We start from the raw sequence: 20,591 nt of genomic DNA on the forward strand, positions 1-20,591 counted from the left end.
TGTCCTCTCCCCTACAGGTGGCAGCATCTCCTTCCTGAAAGAATATACACGTTGTTGTTTTTTAAAATTAGAAGTACTTTAGGGGTGAAATAATGCAAAATAAGACCTTCTGAGTTAAAAAAAAGTCCAGTAGAAGAGGTGATAAACTCCAAGCACTGTCCTTTCTCCTGCCAATAAAGAAAAATATTATTATGTAACCCAAGCACTTTGTCAAAATAACTATTTAATTTCATTTTATAAATGATAGTAGAGAACTGTACTTTGCCACTTTGGTGTTTATTTTTCCATGGCCAATATGGAACAATCTGGCTTTAAAGTAACTATGAGAACACAACCTGAATTCATTTGAAATTAGTTAGAAATCTTAGATCTTCTAAATATATAAAATACAAAAAAGTGCTCTTAATTGTCTAAAATTATGTTTGGGAAGCATTACTGCCCCCTGGAAGGTCGAAAGAGCCCCGTGTCACAGTTTATGTGTTGACTGAAATCCTTGCTCAGCCAGGAACAAAGCTTATCAGCGTAACACTTGGCTTTAGTGATCATTTCCTCCTCTTGTGTTGCTAAAAGGTCTGTCTGATGCAATGGGAGAGAAATAATTGATCAACAACACTCTCCATATTCCAGTTCTCAGAATATGTTTGGGGATTAGTGTTGGTCCATAAACCATTTATTGTTGTTGGTGTGTGCCATCAAGTTGATTCTGACTCTTAGCCACACTACAGAACACGGTAGAACTGCCCCATAGGGTTTCCTAGGCTATAATCTTTATGGGAGCAGATAGCCAAGTCTTTTCTCCTGTGGGGCTGCTGGTGGGATTGAACCACTGACTTTTTGGTTAGCAGCAGAGCGCTTAACTGTTGAGCCACCAGGGCTCCTTAAACCAGTTGTTGTCATTGTTAGGTGCTGTCGGGTCAGTTCAGACTCATAGGAACCCTATGTACAACAGTACGAAACACTGCCAGGTCCTGTGCCAGCATCACAATCGTTGCTGTGTTTACACCTATTGTTGCAGCCACTATGTCAATCCATCTTGTTGAGGAACTTCCTCGTTTTTGCTGACCCTCTACTTTAGCAAGCACAATGTCCTTCTGCAGGGACTGGACCCTCCTGATAACATGTCCAAAGTACATGAGACGAAGTCTCGCCATCCTTGCCTTGTTACTAGCCCACAATTAAGTGACGCTTAAAAACTTGCATAGCAAATTGACATTGTCTGGACATATTTATTGTCTTTTACAAAACGTATTGGACTACAGTGGATTGAGAAAACAGCAGAAATGGTCCTTCCCCACAGATATGTCAAGAAGCACTGTTCCACTTGAGGAGGATGCAATTTTAAAGAAACCATCTTTCTTTTTACATTTATTTTCTCTGTTTCAGGGATTTTGTGTTGGAAGACATGGATCTTGCCGCCAACGAGCTCAGCATTTATGACAAACTTTCAGAGACTGTTGATTTGGTGAGGCAGACAGGCCATCAGTGTGGCATGTCCGAGAAGGCAATTGAAAAATTTATCAGACAGCTGCTGGAAAAGAATGAACCTCAGAGGGGAGCGCCCCAGTATCCTTTCCTTATAGCTCTGTATAAGGTAAAAATATGTTCTGACTTGGAAATAGCTTAGACAGAGCACAAACTCTTCAGCATTCTGCCCAGATATTATCACTGACTGATTCCACCACTGAACTTTGTGTTTTCTGTGAATAAATTGTCCTTCGCTCTTATTATCATGTGTTACTAGGAAATTTGACTATTTGGTTCAAGGTCCTAGATGAAAGCTGTGTATTTATAATTAAAATATATTTGTGCATGTTTTTTTAATGGGGGACATATCCCCTGATAGTATGATAGAAGCTTGGTGAGCCTTGCAGTCCTCGTAGTTCTCAAACATTAGATGCTTTCAGACGTGAATGTGAATGGCTTGTTTATGAAAATGAATTAGTTCTTAAGGCACATTGGGAATAGCAGAAGAGGACTGTTCCCCCACCCTCCCTTGGTATTATGGTGTTTTGTTTGCTGGGATAGTTATTAATCCTTTTCTTATCTTTCCTTGTAGGTCCTTGTGACCCTGGGATTAATCTTGCTCACTGCCTACTTTGTGATTCAACCTTTCAGCCCATTACCACCTGAACCAGTGCTTTCAGGAGCTCACACCTGGCTCTCACTCATCCATCACATCCGGCTGATGTCCTTGCCCATTACCAAGAAGTATATGCCAGAAAATAAGGGAGTTCCTCCACATAGGGATGATGAAGACAGGCCCTTTCCAGGTAGAATGCCACAATTACTACTTACAAGATACAACTTTCTTCACAGTATACGATGGGAAAGGAAATAACATTTATTGACATCTAATGGAAGGCATTTTCCTGGGCTTGTCTCATTAAATTTAGTCTTCACTAAAATTCTGTGGGATAGGTTTTATTATCCCGATTTTGCAGATTGAGAAGCTGAGGCTCAGAGAGGTTAAGAGATAAGCCAGAGAGACACATCTTGTGGAGCCAAAATTCAAACCTCTTGATTCAAAAACATGTAGGGTGGGGATGAGAATGTTTGCCTATAGGAAGGATTTGACTCTATCTTAGTCTACCTTTTTCTCTCCTGTGATTCCTATCCATACTAGGTATTTTATAAATCACTATTGATTTATTGAAAACATCTGAGTCCAGCCTCTTTTAACCAGATCTTCTATCAGTCCTTAGCCCATTGGGCTAAGTTTGTGTGTAGCTGTATATTCTACTCCTCCAATTTAGTTTTTTCTCTCTGTATCATAGTTCATTTAGTGCTCATAAGTGTATTAATTTTGCCAATAAGTTGAATTTAAGAAACAGGTTTCTAGTAACAGTGCATCAGTGCCATCACAGGAATTCCTAGTCTGACAGATCATTTGAGGGGTTTCTTTTTGAGAATAGTGTAATATGCGGTAAGATGAGTCAGCCCTCGACTCTTGGCAGCGCCATATACAACAGAATGAAATGCTGTCCGATCCTATGCCATCCCCAAGATTGGTTGCAGATCTGACCATTGTGATCCATAGGGTTTTCATTGGCTGATTTTTGGAAATAGATTGCCATGTCTTTCTTCCTAAGAGAAAGAATAAACCAAACCAAACCCATTGCCATCAAGTTGATTCCAACTCACAGCGACCCTATAGGACAGAGTAGAACTGCCCCATAGGGTTTCCAAGGCTGGAGATCTTTATGGAAGCAGACTGTCACATCTTTCTCCCGTGGAGCAGCTGGTGGGTTCAAACTGCCGAACTTTTGGTTAGCAGCCGAGTGCTTAACCATTATGCTACCAGGGCTCCTTAAGAGAAAGAACAGAGGGATATTATTTTGAGGTTTTTTTCTTTTTGGTGGTAGTATTTATCTTCTTTATCAATATGGAAGAATATGTAAATTAATATCAGAAATGGCTTGTAGAACTTTTTGTATAGCTGTGTTCTGAAACCTTTAGGATCCAGCATAACTGTTGAGGAAATATGTTTTCTTTTCAGTAGTGTTTCAGAAAAAATTTGCTAGCTGAAGCTAAGCTTTATAATCATAATGCCATTCTTTAAGCCAAGACCTAATCAATCATAAGAATCATCACTTGGATCGAGTTGCCTTTGAAAGCTTTTTTTGTACACTCGAGAAAGTCATGGAAAGATTTCCAAAATATATCAGAATCAGAGGAAAGTAACATTGTAAAACATTCTAAAACAAAACTCGTGAGTTTTTTTTTTTGTTTTTTTTTTTAAATCAACAGATCATATATTTAGAGTTTTTTATTCCAGATAAAACTTCCTTGTATCTGTTGGGAAAGTTGTTTTTGAAATGTCACCAGCAGAGCTCAAAAAATGAACTTTTCAACTCCAGCAGGAAGGTCCAGAGCATCTGCGGGCAGGCGCCAGAGAAACTTGTCTCCTTTCCTGCCTATCTTCTCCTCACAGCCTCCTTGCACATGGGAGGAATTAAACCGTTTTTAGGACCTGGTTAATGTCATTTACTTTCCTTCCTCCCATCCTACAAAGTACATCTCCACAGACTATTGAGTTAAGAAATGAAAGACAGCCAATGGATAGTGCTTGCTCCTTCTCTAAATCAGAGTTTAAAATTCAAGAAGCATTAATGTCTTGTCTACAGGCCAGGTTATTTGATCCACTCCAAATTAATTTTTTGCCTTGCAAATGAAAATAAAATGAGTCCTTGGAGTTAAGTCCCAAAGAGAAAGCATTGGAGGGGTGTGGTTTTAGCTATTTAATGTTGTTAATTCTGTTACAGTGCTGTTTTTCACTTGTAAATATGGATATTTATGTACCATGTTTTCCTAAGTGTGATAATTCTAGGAAGCTGTGGATAGGTAAAACTAAGAGCCTTTTGCATAGCATTTGAAAGGAAACAAACTTAAGAACACATCATCATATAAGGGGTAAATAAAAACACGTTGGGGAGAATTAGGTACAAGCAAGTTCAAACTGCTGGGCCTGTGAGAGAGCGGGAAACGTAAAAAATATAAATATCTTTCTTAACGTCCTGGTACTAAAAACAACTGTCTTCAAATTAGGATTACTTTGAGGCAGTTCTCCTTAGTCATAGAGTTGCTATGAGTCAGAATCAACTCGACGGCACACAACAACAGCAATGTCTTTAAAGTAAATATCAGGGGAGGATGGTGTGGCAGATTCAGCTCCCCAAAGGAAACCCCATGAGCATATTGTTTTCTTAAGGACTGGCCTGTCCACAGCTTCCCAGGGTCACCTGACCCTCCTTGCAGTGGGGCCTTGGCAGTGATAAAGGGAACTGGAGCTGGGAGGCTGTGCCAGAGGCACCACCACCAATGGTGGTGTTTCCTCCTGACCCTACTCCACCTCTTTTTCTAGTTTCCAGCCTTGGGTAGTGTCTTAATTATCTAGTGCTACTATAACAGAGCTTGGCTGCTAACCAAAAGGTCAGCAGTTCGAATCCACCAGCCACTCCTTGGTAACCTTACGGGGCAGTTCTGCTCTGTTCTGTAGGATCGCTATGAGTCAGAGTCAACTTGATGGCAATGGGTTTGGTTTGGTATGAATTTTTTTTTTTTTTTTTGCATTATGCCAGGCACTGTTCTTGACAGAGCAGTGAACAAAACAGACCAAACCTTCTGCTCTTGTGGAGCTAGTATTGGCTTTGTTCCTTTCTCTCTTTCCTGTCGTTTTTACCCAAAATGGTTTTTTTGTCCTAGAAAGATTTTTTTTTTTTTTTGCTTTTTGCCAGGTTGATAATCTGTGTAAAAAGACTTTCCTCACTTAAAATTCCAGAGTGCGTTACAGTTGTCCACAATGAACCGGCCTAAGTGAGTTTTCTTTGTAAACAACCCTCAGGCCCCAGGAAGCCTCCTGCCTGTCGGCCTTGGCCTACTCTGGCTGTTCTGCTGAGCGCCCAGTATGCCGAGAAGGGTGGACAGTTGCAGTCTCTTGACTTCAGGCCATGTTGTGTCTGAGAGATTGTTTTTGACGTCTCAAACAGTGAAATGAATTCCAAACCGTGATGGGAATTTGGAATACAGATTATGGGCTTTATTTAACTCTTATATATGGAGTTCCTCCTCTGTGTCGCGGCCTTTCTTATATTAAGTAGCTGGTATAGGAGTTAAGGAAACCTTGGTGGTGTAGTGGTAAAGAGCTACAGCTGCTGACCAAAAAGGTTGGCAGTTTGTATCCATCAGGTGCTCCTTGGAAACCCTATGGGTCAGTTCTACTCTGTCCTGTAGGGTAACTATGAGTCAGAATCGACTCTACGGCAATGGGCTTGGTCATAGGAGTCAAGAAGCCTTGATAATAAAAAGAAAGACAGGAAGTTGATAACCAAGTTCCAGCAGCCTTTCTGCCTGGCGGTGCAGGAAGAGTGGATAGCTCTTTTGTGAGGAGCTACAGCATCCTTTAGGGAGTTGAAGAAAAGTTGTGGATTAGTGATGGCATAGGAAAGTCAGGCTGCATGCTGTTGGCTATTCCAGGGTGGGATTTTACTCACTCTGGGGCATTATGACTCCAAGACCATAATATAGAGAACATAACATACATAACCTTCTCAAGTTGACAGAGGCCACACTGGAGTCTGGCCACACCTTCCTCCTGGAGGCTCGTGGTGAGCATTGTGGGAGGAGAAGCCCCTATCCAGGAGAGGGTTGCAGCAGTAGGCTTCTGGTTGGTAATCTACCTGCAGGCCAAGACAGGCTGAGAAGGGAATGAGGCAGCTGACTCAAGGGATCTCAGGTACCATCTGCAAGAGATGGAGGGTGCTTGGAGGGTATTCAGGAGACTGTTTGCTAAGAAGAAACATAGTCCTTCCCTAATGAGGATTTCTTAAGCCCCACTAGTACTGCCTTAAAGAAAACAAGAATAAAGTTGTTGCTGCTTGTCTTTGTTGCTGATGCCAACATCTACAGAAAGTGGTTTGTAGTTCAGAGTCAGCTTCCAACTGTGTTTATTGATTTAAATAATTGACTTTAATTCAGCCACATTTGGTTGTCTGTCGTCTTTTGCTGTAGGCTGTCTCCTGATTGGTTTTCATTGGGTTTTAGTCAGAGACCATCTTGTGAAACATTTTGGATTCAGATTCTAGTTTAACACATCTGTCAGAGAACACAGATGAAACCCAGAACAGAACAGAAAGTAAACAAGAAATAATGCAATAACATGATAAGTGGGATGGTGTCAGAGGGAAGGAACAGAGGGAAACTGGGAAAGGCTGTGTAGAAAGAGGAACCCCTCAGAGAGGGAGCCAACCCAGGAGACGGTGTCAGGAGATGGCTGGCACTCACATCAGGGTTTACGTGCAGTGTTCTTCCATTTCTGATCAACTTGTGGTCCATGGTGGTAGAAACATCAGTTAATGACCCTCACCTGCTTTGGCGCTAGGGCAGATGCAGTTCACTTTACCCCAAAGATGGGCGCCTGAAAAGTCCCATCTTTCTTCTACGTCTCTTCTCTCTCTGTGTACACTCTTCTCACTTTTCCTTCCCAGAGCTGTCCTGGCCTCTGTCAGCATACTTGTGAGCCAAGGGTCTAGGCACATGCCTGGAGTGTGTGAGAAGACACACCACAAGGTTCACAGTGACTGTGGGACCACACTTTCTAGCTGCCCCACCCTCGTGTGCTGTAGGCATTTCAAACATGTGGATCACAGGTTAGAAAACAGGAAGAGCTGCATCTCCAACCTCACGTTGTTGAATGTTTTTTCCAACTGTTAAACACTTTATTTGTTTATTTGATTTAGGGAATACATGCACATGTTAAAAAAAAAAAAATTCTCTGTAAAGTGTGAAAGCGTACACAGAGAAAAGTACCTCTTCTTCCCACCTCTGTCCCCTGGGCCCTCTGCTCCTCCCCTCAAAGGCTACTTATTTCATATGTATCTTTTCTCAGGTCATCAGTGTGTATCCTTGTTAGTTTTTACAAATTACAATAATATTTTTCTTTTCAAGTTTCCTTGTTGGAGCTACTGGGTTTATAAGCTGTGTTCTTCCTGTATCTGCTTTCTCCATATCCCTTCCTCTCCCAGAGTTTGACCCCTGGTCAACAAATGACTGTGAGCAAAATGAGTCAGACCCCATCCCTGCCAACTGCACTGACTGTACCCAGAACTTACCGCTCAAGGTAATGCTCCTAGAAGATACTCCCGAGAGGTTTGAGCAACTCCATCCTCTGGTGATCAAGGTAAGCACGCCTGATTCTCCCACTGTTTGATTACCTGTTTAAAGGCTAGGAAACATCAAGCTCTATGAAATTTCTGATAACTAACCCAGTGTTGTTTTATTTTGCTTTGTTTTCTGCCTTTCCAAGACGGAACAGCCTCTGTTGTCTGAGGAGCTTCAGCATTTTTTGTGTCGATACCCTGAGGTTGCAGAAGGCTTCACCGAAGGGTTTTTCACCAAATGGTGGCGCTGTTTTCCTGACCGGTGGTTCCCGTTTCCTTATCCATGGTGAGCATAGAAAGGGGCTCTTATCCTGAGTGTAGGAAGAGGGCAGACCAAATGTTAACACAGTGATAGCTACCACTGAGACCATAATGTGCTCGACACTACGTAAGCACTTTACCATGCCCACTTTAAGTCAAATGGTCCCCCAGAGCTCACTATTGAAAACAAAAGATGCACACAAAGGAGACGGATGGAAAAGGTGTGTCAGGAGGAGGGGTGGGATAGGTCGCCATGGGCAGACACCAGGATTGCCTAATAGAACCATAATATATTTCTAAGTATGTGTTTAGCATTTATGTTTATGCAGAACTGGTCCTGAGCATTAAGGAGTAAAGAGAGAACAAGACAAATAGAAGGAAGACTACATTTCTGGCACTTGTTTGCACCAGGCACTGTGCCTTGGTGCTTGATGTCTCTTGTCCATTGGTGATGCTCATAATAGCTCTGGAAAGTGGGAATTATCATTCTCATTTTTCAGATCAGAAAAGTGGGTATCAGAGAGGGTAAGTCACTTGTCCAAGGTTACCCAGCAGGATCGAAACCCAGATCTGTCTCCCTGTTCCTTCTTGTGTCCTGTAGAAGGCGTGGTCTGTTCCTTGGGGTCAGGTTGCTCTCCAGAAAGTAAAGGAAAGCTAGCTTCCATCTGCAACCATTCTAGAGTTAAAATTGGTTATTTAGGCTTTTGTTGGAACTTACTGATAATTTTTGATGCTTCCATCTGTTTTTAAATTTGCCATTTTATTTACATGAATGACCATCCAGTTTAACAAGGTAATCAGGCCCCCCATTGCCATACCACTCTGCCTCAGAAGAAGGTTTAAGTTTTTTATCCTCTCTTTTTCTCTTCTTCTTTGTCCCCTCCTAGCCTGTTATTTCTTCAGCCTGTTTTTCAAGATGGGATGAATAGATTGTTTCCTTCCTGTACGTGTTGTTTTAGCTGGGCTTTATAAACATCCCAACCAGGTGTACACCACCACACATCTGTCGGTGTATCATACTGTGGTGGCTTGTGTGTTGCTGTGATGCTGGAAGCTATGCCACCAGTATTTCAAATATCAGCAGGGTCACCCATGGCAGACAGGTTTCAGTGGAGCTTCCAGACTAAGACAGACTAGGAAGAAGGACCTGGCAGTCTCCTTCTGAAAAAATTGGCCAGTGAAAACCTTAGGAATAGCAGCAGATCATTGTCTGATATAATGCTAGAAGATGAGCCCCTCAGTTTGGAAGGCACTCAAAATACGACCGGGGAAGAGCTACCTCCTTAAAGTAGAGTCGACCTTAATGATGTGGATGGAGTAAAGCTTTTGAGATCATTTGCTGATGTGGCAGGACTCAAAATGGGAAGAAACAGCTGCAAACATCCATTAATAACAGGAACATAGAATGTACAAAGTATGAATCTAGGAGAATTGGAAGTCGTCAAAAATGAAATGGAACGCATAAAGATTGCTATACTAGGCATTCGTGAGCTGAAATGGACTGGCATTGGCCATTTTGAATCATATGATCTCCTATCCCAGGAATGACACGTTGAAGAGGAGTGGCGTCACATTCATTGTCAAAAAGAGCATTTCCAGGTATATCCTGAAGTACAACACTGTCAGTGATAGGATGATATCCATACGTCTACAAGCAAGACCAGTTAATACGACTGTTACTCAGATTTACACACTAATTAGTAATGCCAAAGGTGAGGAAATTAAAGCTTTTTACCAACTTCTGCAGTCTGAAATTGATCAAACATGCAATCAAGATGCATTGATAATTACTGGTGATCGGAATGTGAAAGTTGGAAACAGAAGAGGCATCACTAGTTGGAAAATATGGCCTTGGTGATAGAAATGACACTGGGCTGAGGGCTGGGGACCATGGTCTCAGGGGACATATAACTCAATAGGCATAACGTAGTCTATAAGGAAAATGTTCTGCATCTGACTGTGGTGAGTGGTAACTGAGGTCTTAAAAGCCTGCAAGCGGCCATCTAAGATAAATCTACTGATCCCATCACAGCTGCAGAAGAAGAGAATGAAGAAGACCAATGACACAAGGAAAAGATTAGCCCAAAGGACTAATGGACCACAACTACCACAACCACCACCAGACTGAGCTCAGAACAGCTAGATGATGCCTGGTTATCACCACCGACTGCTCTAGCGGGGATCACAGTAGAGGGTCCCAGACAGAGCAGGAGAAAAATGCAGAACAAAAATCAAATTCACACACACACACACATACACACACACACACATACACATACAAAGACCAGACATGCTGGTCTGACAGAGACTGGAGAAACCCCAAGAGTATGGCGCCCGGACACCCTTTTAACTCAGTACTGAAGTTACTCCTGAAGTTCACCCTTCAGCCAAAGATCAGACAGGTCTGTAGGGCCAACAATAACATACGTGAGGAATGTGCTTTGTATTTCATGTATACAAGGCTAATGGGCATACCAGCCCAAAAGCAAATACGAGACGGCAGGAAGGGACAGGAAAACTGGACAAATGGAAACAAGGAACCTGGGATGGAGAAGGGCAGAGTGTTGACACATTACGGGATTGGCAGTGTCACAAAGCAATTTGTGTATTAACTGTTTAATGAGAAACTATTTTGCTCTGTAAGCTTTCACTTAAATCACAATTAAAAAAAAAGAAACAACACTGGAGATTGCATGATAAAATTTTACAAGACCAATAAGTTATTCGTTGCAAATACCTTTTTTCAACAACATAAACAATGACTATACACGTGGACCTCACTGGATGGAAAACACAGGAGTCAAATCGACTACATCTGTGGAAAGAGACAATGGAGAAGCTCAATATCATTAGAACAAGGCCAGGGGCCAACTGCAGAAACAGACCATCAGTTGCCCATATGCAAGTTCAAGTTGAAGCTGAAGAAAAAAAATTAAGTCTGCAAAAGCCAGAATATGACCTTGAGTATATCCCACCTGAATTTGGAGACCATCTCAAGAATAGATTTCAGGCATTGAACATTAATGACTGAAGACCAGATGAGTTGTGGGATATCATCAAGGACATGATACATGAAGAAAGCAAAAGGTTATGAAAAAGATAGGAAAGAAGAAAAAAGACCAAAATGGATGTCAGAAGAGACTCTGAAAGGTGCTGGTGAATTAAAGTAGCCTAAGCAAAAGGAAGAAATGATGAAGTAAAAGAGCTGAACAGAAGATTTCAAAGAGTGGCTCGAGAAGACAAAGTATTATAATGACATGTGCAAAGACCTGGAGTTAGAAAACCAAAAGGGAAGAAGACCCTCAGCATTTCTCAAGCTGAAAGAACTGAGGAAAAAATGTAAGCATCAAGTTGCAATATTGAAGGATTCTTTGGGCAAAATATTGAATGACACAAGAAACATCAAAAAAAGATGGAAGGAACACACAAAGAGTTATTGAACTAAAAAGAATTGGTCGATGTTCAACAATTTCAGGAGGTAGCATATGATGAAGAACCAGTGATATTGAAGGAAAAAGTCAAAGCTGTGCTGAAGGCATTGGCGAAAAACAAGTCTCCAGGAATTGAGAGAATACCAACTGAGATGTTTCAACAAATGGTTGCAGCACTGGAAGTGCTCACTTGTCTATGCCAAGAAATTTGGAAGACAGCTACCTGGCCAACAGACTTAAACAGATCCATGTTTGTGTCCATTCCAAAGAAAAGTGATCCACCCGAATGCAGAAATTATCGAATAATATCATTAATATCTCATGCAAGTAAGAGTTTGCCAAAGATCATTTAAAAACGGTTGCAGCAGTACATCAACAGGCAACTGTCAGAAATTCGAGCCGGATTCAGAAGAGTACATGGAACGAGGGATGTCATTCCTGATGTCAGACAGATCTTGGCTGAAAGCAGAGAATACCAGAAAGATGTTTACCTGTGTTTTATTGACTACGCAAAGGCATCCAGCTGTGTGGATCATAACAAATTATAGATAACATTGCCAAGAATGCAATTCCAGAACACTTAATTGCGCTCATGCGAAACCTGTACATAGACAAAGAGGCAGTTGTTCGAACAGAACAAGGGGATACTGCGTGGTTTAAAATCAGGAACGATGTGTGTCAGGGATGTATCCTTTCACCATACTTACCTGTATGCCGAGCAAATAAACTGAGAAGCCGGACTATATAAAGAAGAACACAGCATCAAGATTGGTGGAAGACTCATTAACAACCTGTGATATACAGGTGACACAACCTTGCTTGCTGTAGTGAAGAGGACTTGAAGCACTTACTGATGAAGATCAAAGACTATAGCCTTCAGTATGGATTACACCTCAACATAAAGAAAACAAAAATCCTCCCAACTGGACCAATAAGCAACATCATGATAAACAAAATATTGAAGTTGTCAAGGATTTAGTTTTACTTGGATCCACTATCAACGCCCATGGAAGCAGCAGCCAGGAAATGAAACAACATTGCATTGGGCAAATCTGCTGCAAAAGACCTCTTTGAAGTATTGAAAACAAAGATGTCACTTTGAGGACTGAGGTGCGCCTGACCCAAGCCATGGTATTTTCAGTCACCTCATATGCATGTGAAAGCTGGACAATGAGCAAGGAAGACTGAAGAAGAATTAATGCCTTTGAATTATGGTGTTGGCGAAGAATATTGACTATACCATGGACTGCCAGAAGAATGAACAAGTCTGTCTTGGAAGAAGTACAGCCAGAGTGCTCCTCGGAAGCAAGAATGGTGAGACTTCGTCTCACGTACTTTAGACATATTATCAGGAGGGACCAGTCCCTGGAGAAGGACATTGTGCTTGGTAGAGTAGAGGGTCATCGAAGAAGAGGAAGACCCTCAACGAGATGGATTGACACAGTGGCTGCAACAATGGGCGCAAACATAACAAGGATTGTGAGGGTGGCGCAGGACCAGGCAGTTTTGTTCTATTGTATGCAGGGTCGTTGTGAGTCTAAACCGACTTTATGGCACCTAACAACAACAGCTGCATGTACAGATCGTGGCTGTAGAGTTCATGTGTGTGCATGTACTATTCTTCATGGACCAAGTACTTAAGAAACTATACCTGTGTTTCCTCCTCTTTACCCACTACCCACCATTTTTCTGACCTTGTTTAGCTCTCTGTAAGTCATGGAACAGGCTGGCTTGCCCAGCTTAATTACTTTTTTCTGTTTCAAACTTTTACAGGAGAAGACCTCTGAATAGGTCACAAATTTTACATGAGCTTTTTCCTGTTTTCACCTACCTACCATTTCCAAAAGATGCCTCCTTGAAAAAATGCTTCCTTCTTCACCCGGAACCTGTTGTGGGGAGTAAGGTAGGAAATCTTAAGAGAACCTGGATCTAGAATTTTCCTCATTTGGGACTGGGCTGATGCCATAACCAAGGCCTCCCCTGCATATCGACTTAAAGGGTGAATTGAGAGGACACCTACATGTACAAAGGTCTCCCCCACTGCTGCTAGCCAGGAAACCTGCAGTGGACCACCTTTTTATGAAGGTGTACAGAAGGTCTGGTTACCTTGCAAATCTGTTTCCTGCCCTTAATACCTGGGGGCAAGCTACTTTTCTACATTAGAGGAAGTGGAATGCTAAAATTTTATTTTATTTTTTTATTGTACTTTAGATGAAGGTTTACAGATGAAGGTTCTCACTGAACAGTTAGTACACATATTGTTTTATGACATTGGTTAACAACCCCACGACATGTCAGCACTCTCCCTTCTCGACCTTGGGTTCCCTCTTAACAGCTTTCCTGTACCCTCTTGCCTTCTAGTCCTTGTCCCTGGACTGTTGTGCCCCATTAGTCTCGTTTTGTTTTATGGGGCTGTCTAATCTTTGGCTGAACAGTGACCCTCGGGAGTGACTTCATTACTGAGCTAAAAGGGTGTCCAGGGGTATGCTCAGGGTTTCTCCAGCCTCTGTCAGGCCAGTAAGTCTGGTCTTTTTTTGTGAGTTAGAATTTTGTTCTACATTTTTCTCCAGCCTCTGTCAGGCCAGTAAGTCTGGTCTTTTTTTTGTGAGTTAAAATTTTGTTCTACATTTTTCTCCAGCTCTGTCCAGGACCCTATGTTGTGATCCCTGTCAGAGCAGTCAGTGGTGGTAGCCGGGCACCATCTAGTTGTACTGGACTCAGTCTGGTGGAGGCTGTGGTAGTTGTGGTCCATTAGTCCTTTGGACTAATCTTTCCCTTTTCTCTTGTTTTCTTCGTTCTCCCTTGCTCCTGAAGGGGTGAGACCAGTGGTGGAATGCTAAAATTTGAAAGGACTCGAGAGTTGTTAGTCAAATTATTTTAGGAAGTAGGCAAGCTGTAAATCAACAGTATGTAAGTGAATAATCCACCTTCTTCATTTTGTAGATAAGGAAACCGAGCCCAGCTACACACAGCAAGTTAATTAGAGGGCTCCCCTTCACTCCTCACCCCCAGGTTGCCTTTCACCGGAACAAACAAATGAAGATACTTCTGGTAGAGAACTGGAAAAGCAAAAATCTTGGGAGTGTGGGGAGGATTTGGGACAGAAGGGTTGGTAGACACATGTCTGAAGCAGGTAGCACAGTCTGGTGGAAAGGCCCACTCAGCCTCCATCACCTCCCAGCTCGGTACTTGGCTAAGTGTTTACAGAGGAGAGGAGGGACCACAGGGCCTAGAGCTGGCAGGTACCTCTCTGGGGGCCAGCCGACTGGGTAACTCTTTTCTGTGTTTGTCTGTTTATTTTTCTCTGAAGTGCTCCTTGGTTGAATCTCATTCCTGAAGAAGATGTTTGAGCTTGGGTTGTTTTAGAAGAATTAAAAGGATGAATTTTCCTTTGTAAAAAATGTATATTTCCTGAACTGTGGCCCCTACCAACTCCGGGTTGTGGCTTCAGCCTCCTGATACTATTGTCTGGCTCCAAATTTGCTGAACAGTGTTGAAGGAATTTAAAAGTCTACAAAAGCAAACATTTTGTCTAGAAGTAAGAACTTCTGTCTGCCAGCAGTGGGGTGGAGGTGCTGGGCTTTTGCCTCAGATTATAAAGGAATTTATCCGGTTGTCCTGGGCTAGAGCTCAGGGCGCTAACATGATTTCATTGTCATAATTATAATTCTGGGCGAGGGCCTTTATCTTGATGCTCCTACTTGAATACTGAAGTTAATCTCACCAGCCTGTTTAACTGGGACACCAGTGAGCCCAGCCAAAGGGGTGAATACAGAGTCACTCAAACACCTATCAAAGTTATCTCAAGGATGTTTTGGGAAGGGGAGGGGCCCAAAAAAGCAAAACTCCTGAGAGTCTGCTTGGAGCATCTCTTGCCCCACCCTGGCCCAAGCTGTCCTTTCTCCCACCCTTGTTACCCAACCCTGCTGTCCACATCTCTGGCTTAGGTCCCTGGGAAGTCACGTGTTTTGGGGCCCTGTATGCAAGAGGCAGCCTTGGGATAGAAGATAGGAAGTGGACCAGGCTGTTCTGAGGTCCTGGGGGAAGAGGTGAGGGGCTGCAAGGCTCACTTCACCCACTCCGTGGTGTTGCCTAAGGCAGGCCTGCTCCATCCTGTTATCTGTTTCTTTCCATCCTGGGTGCCAAGTAACGTAGTCATGCCCCTCTCCGGCCCATAGGAAAGAGAGATATGTCCACTTTTTTTAGTTTTTTGGGGATTTTTTCAAGACTGCAGATGTCAGGGCCTCTGCCAGTGTTGCTACCAGTCAGCCGCAGGCCAGCTCAAGACACCCAGTCCTGCTGCTACTACAGCAGCAGTTGAAATGGCTCTAGTGTTGCCATGGCAGCAGCAGCATGGCCAGGGCCTGTGGGAGCAGCAGAGAGATGGGGTTGAGAACAGGGAAAGAGAAGGCCAAAACCCAAGGCTCTGGAGGCCCTGAGTGGTGGAGAGGAAACCAGGGGCCCAGGAAGCCAGGCTTCTGACCCCTGCTGCAGTTGATGTGGCTGCCCTAAAGGGCAGGAGCTGGGAGAGGAGGGAGAGGCAAGGCACTAGGGTTTTTCTCTTACCATCTGGGTAGGGAGAGAAGCCCAAGTAAGACCCGTCTTTTATCCTTACTGCCTACCCTGCCCCCGCCCCAGGGTTCATCGCTCCTTGCCTGGCATGCTGGAGCTTGCACTTAAAGCCTGTTGGTGGCAGTAGTATACCCTCCAAGGTGCAATAATTACCTACCGAGGTGCATATCCTGGTTGTCTTCTTAGTTTTCAAAATCAGAAGGCAACATGACTGTCATTAGGTTTTAATCAGTAGCATGGCATGTTTGTTTAGCCGACTTTTGCCAGCAAGTGTAAACTTGAACTTGCTGCTGTTCAATTCTTATCAAAACCCTGGTAGCAAATGATGTCCATGGAAAATCATGCAAAGGAAACGCAGGCCATCAATTTCTCTAAAAAGTCTGGATCAAACCAAGCCCTCAGAGAGTGCATACCTAGACTACCACTTGTTGGTCTCTTCTGGAACCTCTTTTGCTAATTGCAGAACTAGGCATTTTTGCCTTTGCTTACTTTGAAGCCGTGGCTAGAAATAGTTGCAAATTATGAAGCTCATTATCTGCTATAGGGCTGTTGTTGAGGATGTCGCCTACTCAGTCACCATGTCTCTTTAGGAGAACCCATAGAAGAGATTTTACCCTGGTCTCAGTACCAGGAGATGCCATGCTTAGGAGAAACTAGTTTGTTTTATCTTTTGAACATAACTGAATTGTGCTGTTGGTTCTATTTTCCTCTTTGCTTAGGCTGCTAGGAAACTCACAGCCACATGTGTAAGGATTTTTGTGTACTAATCCCCCACTGAACCCCAGATTTTATTTTGCTGTCTTTCCCTTCCTTTTTCCCCTGCTGTTCTTTCCTACAGACACACAGAATGCACGAGCTGTTTACCATTGTCAGTGGTGAGGCCATGTTGCAGCTCATCCCTCCCTTCCAGTGCCGGAGACACTGCCAGTCCATGGCGATGCAGCTAGAGCCAGGGGATATCGGTATGTAGGACCCCAGGAGGGCAGGGTCGACCACAGGATCTTTTTAGTTTTTAACTCAGAAAATATTCTGAGCATCAAATATTGCCTTCCCAAAGGTTCAATGAAGTAGAGTCAAAAACAACTTTTATTATCAGGGTCTGTATTTGCTCTTAAAAATGGAGCAACCAATGAGAACATGTAGCAGAGAGAAATTTCTTGTTGTACGTACAACATCTCGAATGTACATGCCCATTGGTCATAGAAACTTTAAGTTAGGATTCTGGCAGATATGTAGACCAATCCCTCTGTTTACAGATGAGGAAATTGAGGTCCAGAGAGGAGAGGTGACCATGCCAAGGCCCCACTGTCAATCAAACAAGACAGCAAGTCTTAATTGTCTACTTTCACAGAATCAAGCCAAGAAAGGGGCAGTTCAAGATTAGAGCAAACTCTTTATATGCCCATTTTGCCCATAAAACAAGACGAAAAGTATATACGGCAACAGCGCCCAAGGAAATGCTGCCTTCGACATGGATCCCACGGCCAAGTTGCAGCCTATGTTGATGACTCACCCTGGACTCTGGCTCCATGTTTTCCCAGCGGTGACTTTTTCTGTGCCTAATAGTCTAAAAATCTGTTCCAAAGAAACAGGTTCAAATCAGCTGCTGTCAGTAGCAATCAGTGGGTCAGCAGAGTTTTCTTGGCTGAAACAAACAAATCAGCAAGTGTCACCACTGACCTCCTTGTTTTTCCTGCCTCACAGAACCTTAGGGCAGCCTACAATCCCTGGCAAAGCCCAGACTGGTTTTCCAATTGATTTCTTTTAATTTTAACCCCTCAGATGACCCCCTAAATCCCTAGAAACCTCTCACCTCATTTGGCGGTAGGGGGTGGACTGCAAACTATGCCAAGCTTTAAGTTACATAACTTTATTTCAATTTAGAAATGAAAAATAAAAATAATGCACAAATTAAACATTAACTGATAAATACAGGCAGTCCCCAGGTTACTAACGAGATCCTTTCCTAAGTGTGTCTTTAAGAATTTGTAGGTAAGTCGGAACAGCTGCATACGGATCTTATTTAGCCTTACTTTAGTGCAAGAAAAGACTACAAGCCTTTTCAATGATTTAAAAGTTGCATGTGCGGCAAGTGAAGGTAATTGTGATGAAGAATTTGTTGTGAGCAGAGTAGGGGTTGGTTCAATTGTTTGAAAGTGAGGGCAAATTTACATAACATTAAAGGGCAAGTATGAGTTGTCTGTAAGTCTGATTCATTTAACCCTGGGACTTACTGAAATGCACAAATAAAGCAATAACAGCTGGCCTGGTCCTTGGGGAAAAAAGAATTCTTGTACAGAAATTCTTTGGAACTATTTTCCTGTAGTAGAATGGCCCTCACATGAGGAATGACTATTGCAAAACTCTGTATGGTATGTTTAGGTTTGGAGTGTGTAGTTGTACTGGAAAGAAGTTTCTGTCTTATGTTCTACAAATACCTAACCATTTCAGAAACTATAGAAACACCTCAGTTATCCAAATTCCAGATTTCCAGCTCCCACAAAGCATCCAGAATGCCAATTCTAAAATTAGCCGAAAAGAAAAGGAGTCTTTGGCAGTGATCAGAGAAGCTTTGAGCAGCCAACACTGGTGCAGATCATCCGGAAGAGCCTAAAAACCAGAAGATGATCCCTCCCATGCTTTGACGGGCTGGTTTGCTGGTGGAAGGAAAGGAGTCCCGGGATTGGCAGTGTCTGTCAAAGGCCAGCCACGTGACATGAGTACGGAGAAGGGACAGGAGACTGAATCAAAGAAGAGGAGGAGAGGGAGTCTGGGAGAATAACGGGGGTGGGGTGGAGAGAACAGTGGGCACCTGAAGCAGGGGCAGAAGTAGAAGTGATGGCCGGATGGCCACAGCTACTGCAGTTAAAAGTGAGGACAGGGAATCAGACCCTGATGGTGGGACGGTCCTGGAATAAGTCAGTGCTTGTAGAACAGATGACAGCTCCATTGCCTCAGGGACCCTTACGAATGGCACTTGACAAGTCCCATGTTTTCTGACAAAATATGCGTTGTCTTTGTGGGGGTTGAAGGGAGAGGGGACGGGTTAAAGATCGTCAGAAAACCTTTGTTGGGGGCTTTTTCAAGAATGATGTAGACCAATGCTGTTGGGCCTACACCACCTACCTGCAATTATTGTATAGCACAGTTGCTGTTCATAGTGCCCTTCCTTGAATCACCTGTAAAGGTTAAATTACATTTACTGCTATCAGTTTAAAGATAGGTAGGGAAGTATGATGTACTCTAGGAGAATTTCCATCAGGAGATTATTGAAATGCTCAAGTTTTCAAGTTTGTCTTCTTAGCCCACTGAAGTGATATAGGTCAGTGTTCCATCACTGGTTCTTCAGATCACTCCTGACCCCAGGGATGGGAACAGAAGCCCCTTGGAAAAGCCCTTGGCAAATAGGGTTCTTGAGTCAGTTGATGGGAAATGCCTGCCTTGTAGATGTTTTGTGCACATTCGTGTACCTAAGGCTCCAAAAAGCCTTGAGGAACCTAGTGTTCCTCATTTACTTGGCCATGGAATTCCTTTTCCTTGGAGTGTCTTATGAGACACCACTGTTTGCAGAACAGAATTTCAGAAATGCTGGTTTGGGTTAATCGGGATGTTCTGTAATGCACCCGCATTATAGATAACCTCAGGAGAAGTGGAAAGGGGGGTCCTGCTCCCCCTCAGAACCCATCCTGTCTTCTTGCTAAAAAAAGATGAGGTCAGTCAGAGAATGGATGCCCAGCCTCACCTAGACCATTTTGCCTTTGTAAACCGTTGCAGGTATGATTCCCAGTTGCCTAGGTGAGGATTGATGATAAAGCACCTTCGTTCAGAGTGGCTCCTGTTGGGTGTTAGGTTACAGAGAGGACTGGTACTAGCTAGGAATATTGATGTCAGGAAGAGCCGGATGAACTTCAAAGCAGGAATTGTCTTTTGACTGACTGCAGGTGCTCCTGAGGGCACACTCTGGCAGACTTGCTCTTGCCCACAACCGTCACCGCCCCTAACTTTAACGTGCTTTCCTGTTGCTGTTTCCCTTCAAGGCTATGCCGGTGCCACCCACTGGAAGGTCTACATTATAGCCAGAGGGACCCAGCCTTTGGTCATCTGCGATGGAACCACCCTCTCAGAACCGTAGGAAATAGAACTCTATACAGGAACAGCTTTGAGAGCTGAAGACCAGGCTGAAAGGGGGAAAATAAAAACGATGACACCACTCTCTCAGGGGTTGGTTCCTTATAGTAACCTGCTCTTTGCATGTGTGTGTGAGCCAACAGTATGTGGAGGCGGTGGCCAGGGACCCACACTCCCGACTTCATGCACGTGGCCCGGAAGGTTTCCCACCTGCACTACTTGGCCAGGACTCTGTCAGCACCCACCTGCGAGAGACTGGGCTCTTCCAGGCCCTTTGGCGTCGAGGCTGCCCCCCAGGCAGGGAATAGGGTCAGTGCCCTCTGTCACCTGCATGGGCATAATCCCGTCTGCTGGCTCCCTGGCCTCAAGAGAGGCAGCCAGCAGGTCCTGACTTCAGAGCCATCCTTTACCAGGTGGTCTTGCTTATCCCCCGTCTTCCTGGCCACATCATCCTGTACTTTTCTGGAAATCCATGGCTGCATAAATAAATCATTGCAGTTTCCCACACAAAACGCAGTCTAGAACCAGTGGAAAAGATGGAATA

At 43.5% G+C, this 20,591-nt stretch overlaps 1 protein-coding gene across 2 annotated transcripts; it reads left to right on the forward strand.

Annotated features, from left to right (window-relative positions):
- Positions 1-1,079: 1,079 nt before the first annotated feature.
- CUNH6orf89 (chromosome unknown C6orf89 homolog) lies at positions 1,080-20,119 on the forward strand. Of its 2 annotated transcripts, none has more exons than XM_023734144.1 (7): positions 1,080-1,591; positions 2,057-2,270; positions 7,521-7,675; positions 7,802-7,941; positions 13,121-13,250; positions 16,758-16,881; positions 17,176-18,641. In XM_023734144.1, exons 1-7 carry the CDS (start codon positions 1,403-1,405, stop codon positions 17,301-17,303), a joined length of 1,080 nt encoding a protein of 359 aa, XP_023589912.1. In that variant the 5' UTR covers positions 1,080-1,402; the 3' UTR covers positions 17,304-18,641. The 2 variants fall into 2 exon arrangements, with proteins under 2 accessions (XP_023589912.1, XP_004379470.1); XM_004379413.3 differs by lacking the exon at positions 17,176-18,641 and adding an exon at positions 19,957-20,119 and having other exon boundaries at positions 1,082-1,591.
- The last annotated feature ends 472 nt before the right edge of the window (positions 20,120-20,591 follow it).

Source organism: Trichechus manatus, unplaced genomic scaffold (genome assembly GCF_000243295.1).
Source record: "Trichechus manatus latirostris isolate Lorelei unplaced genomic scaffold, TriManLat1.0 scaffold00065, whole genome shotgun sequence".
Taxonomy (NCBI): Eukaryota; Metazoa; Chordata; class Mammalia; order Sirenia; family Trichechidae; genus Trichechus; species Trichechus manatus.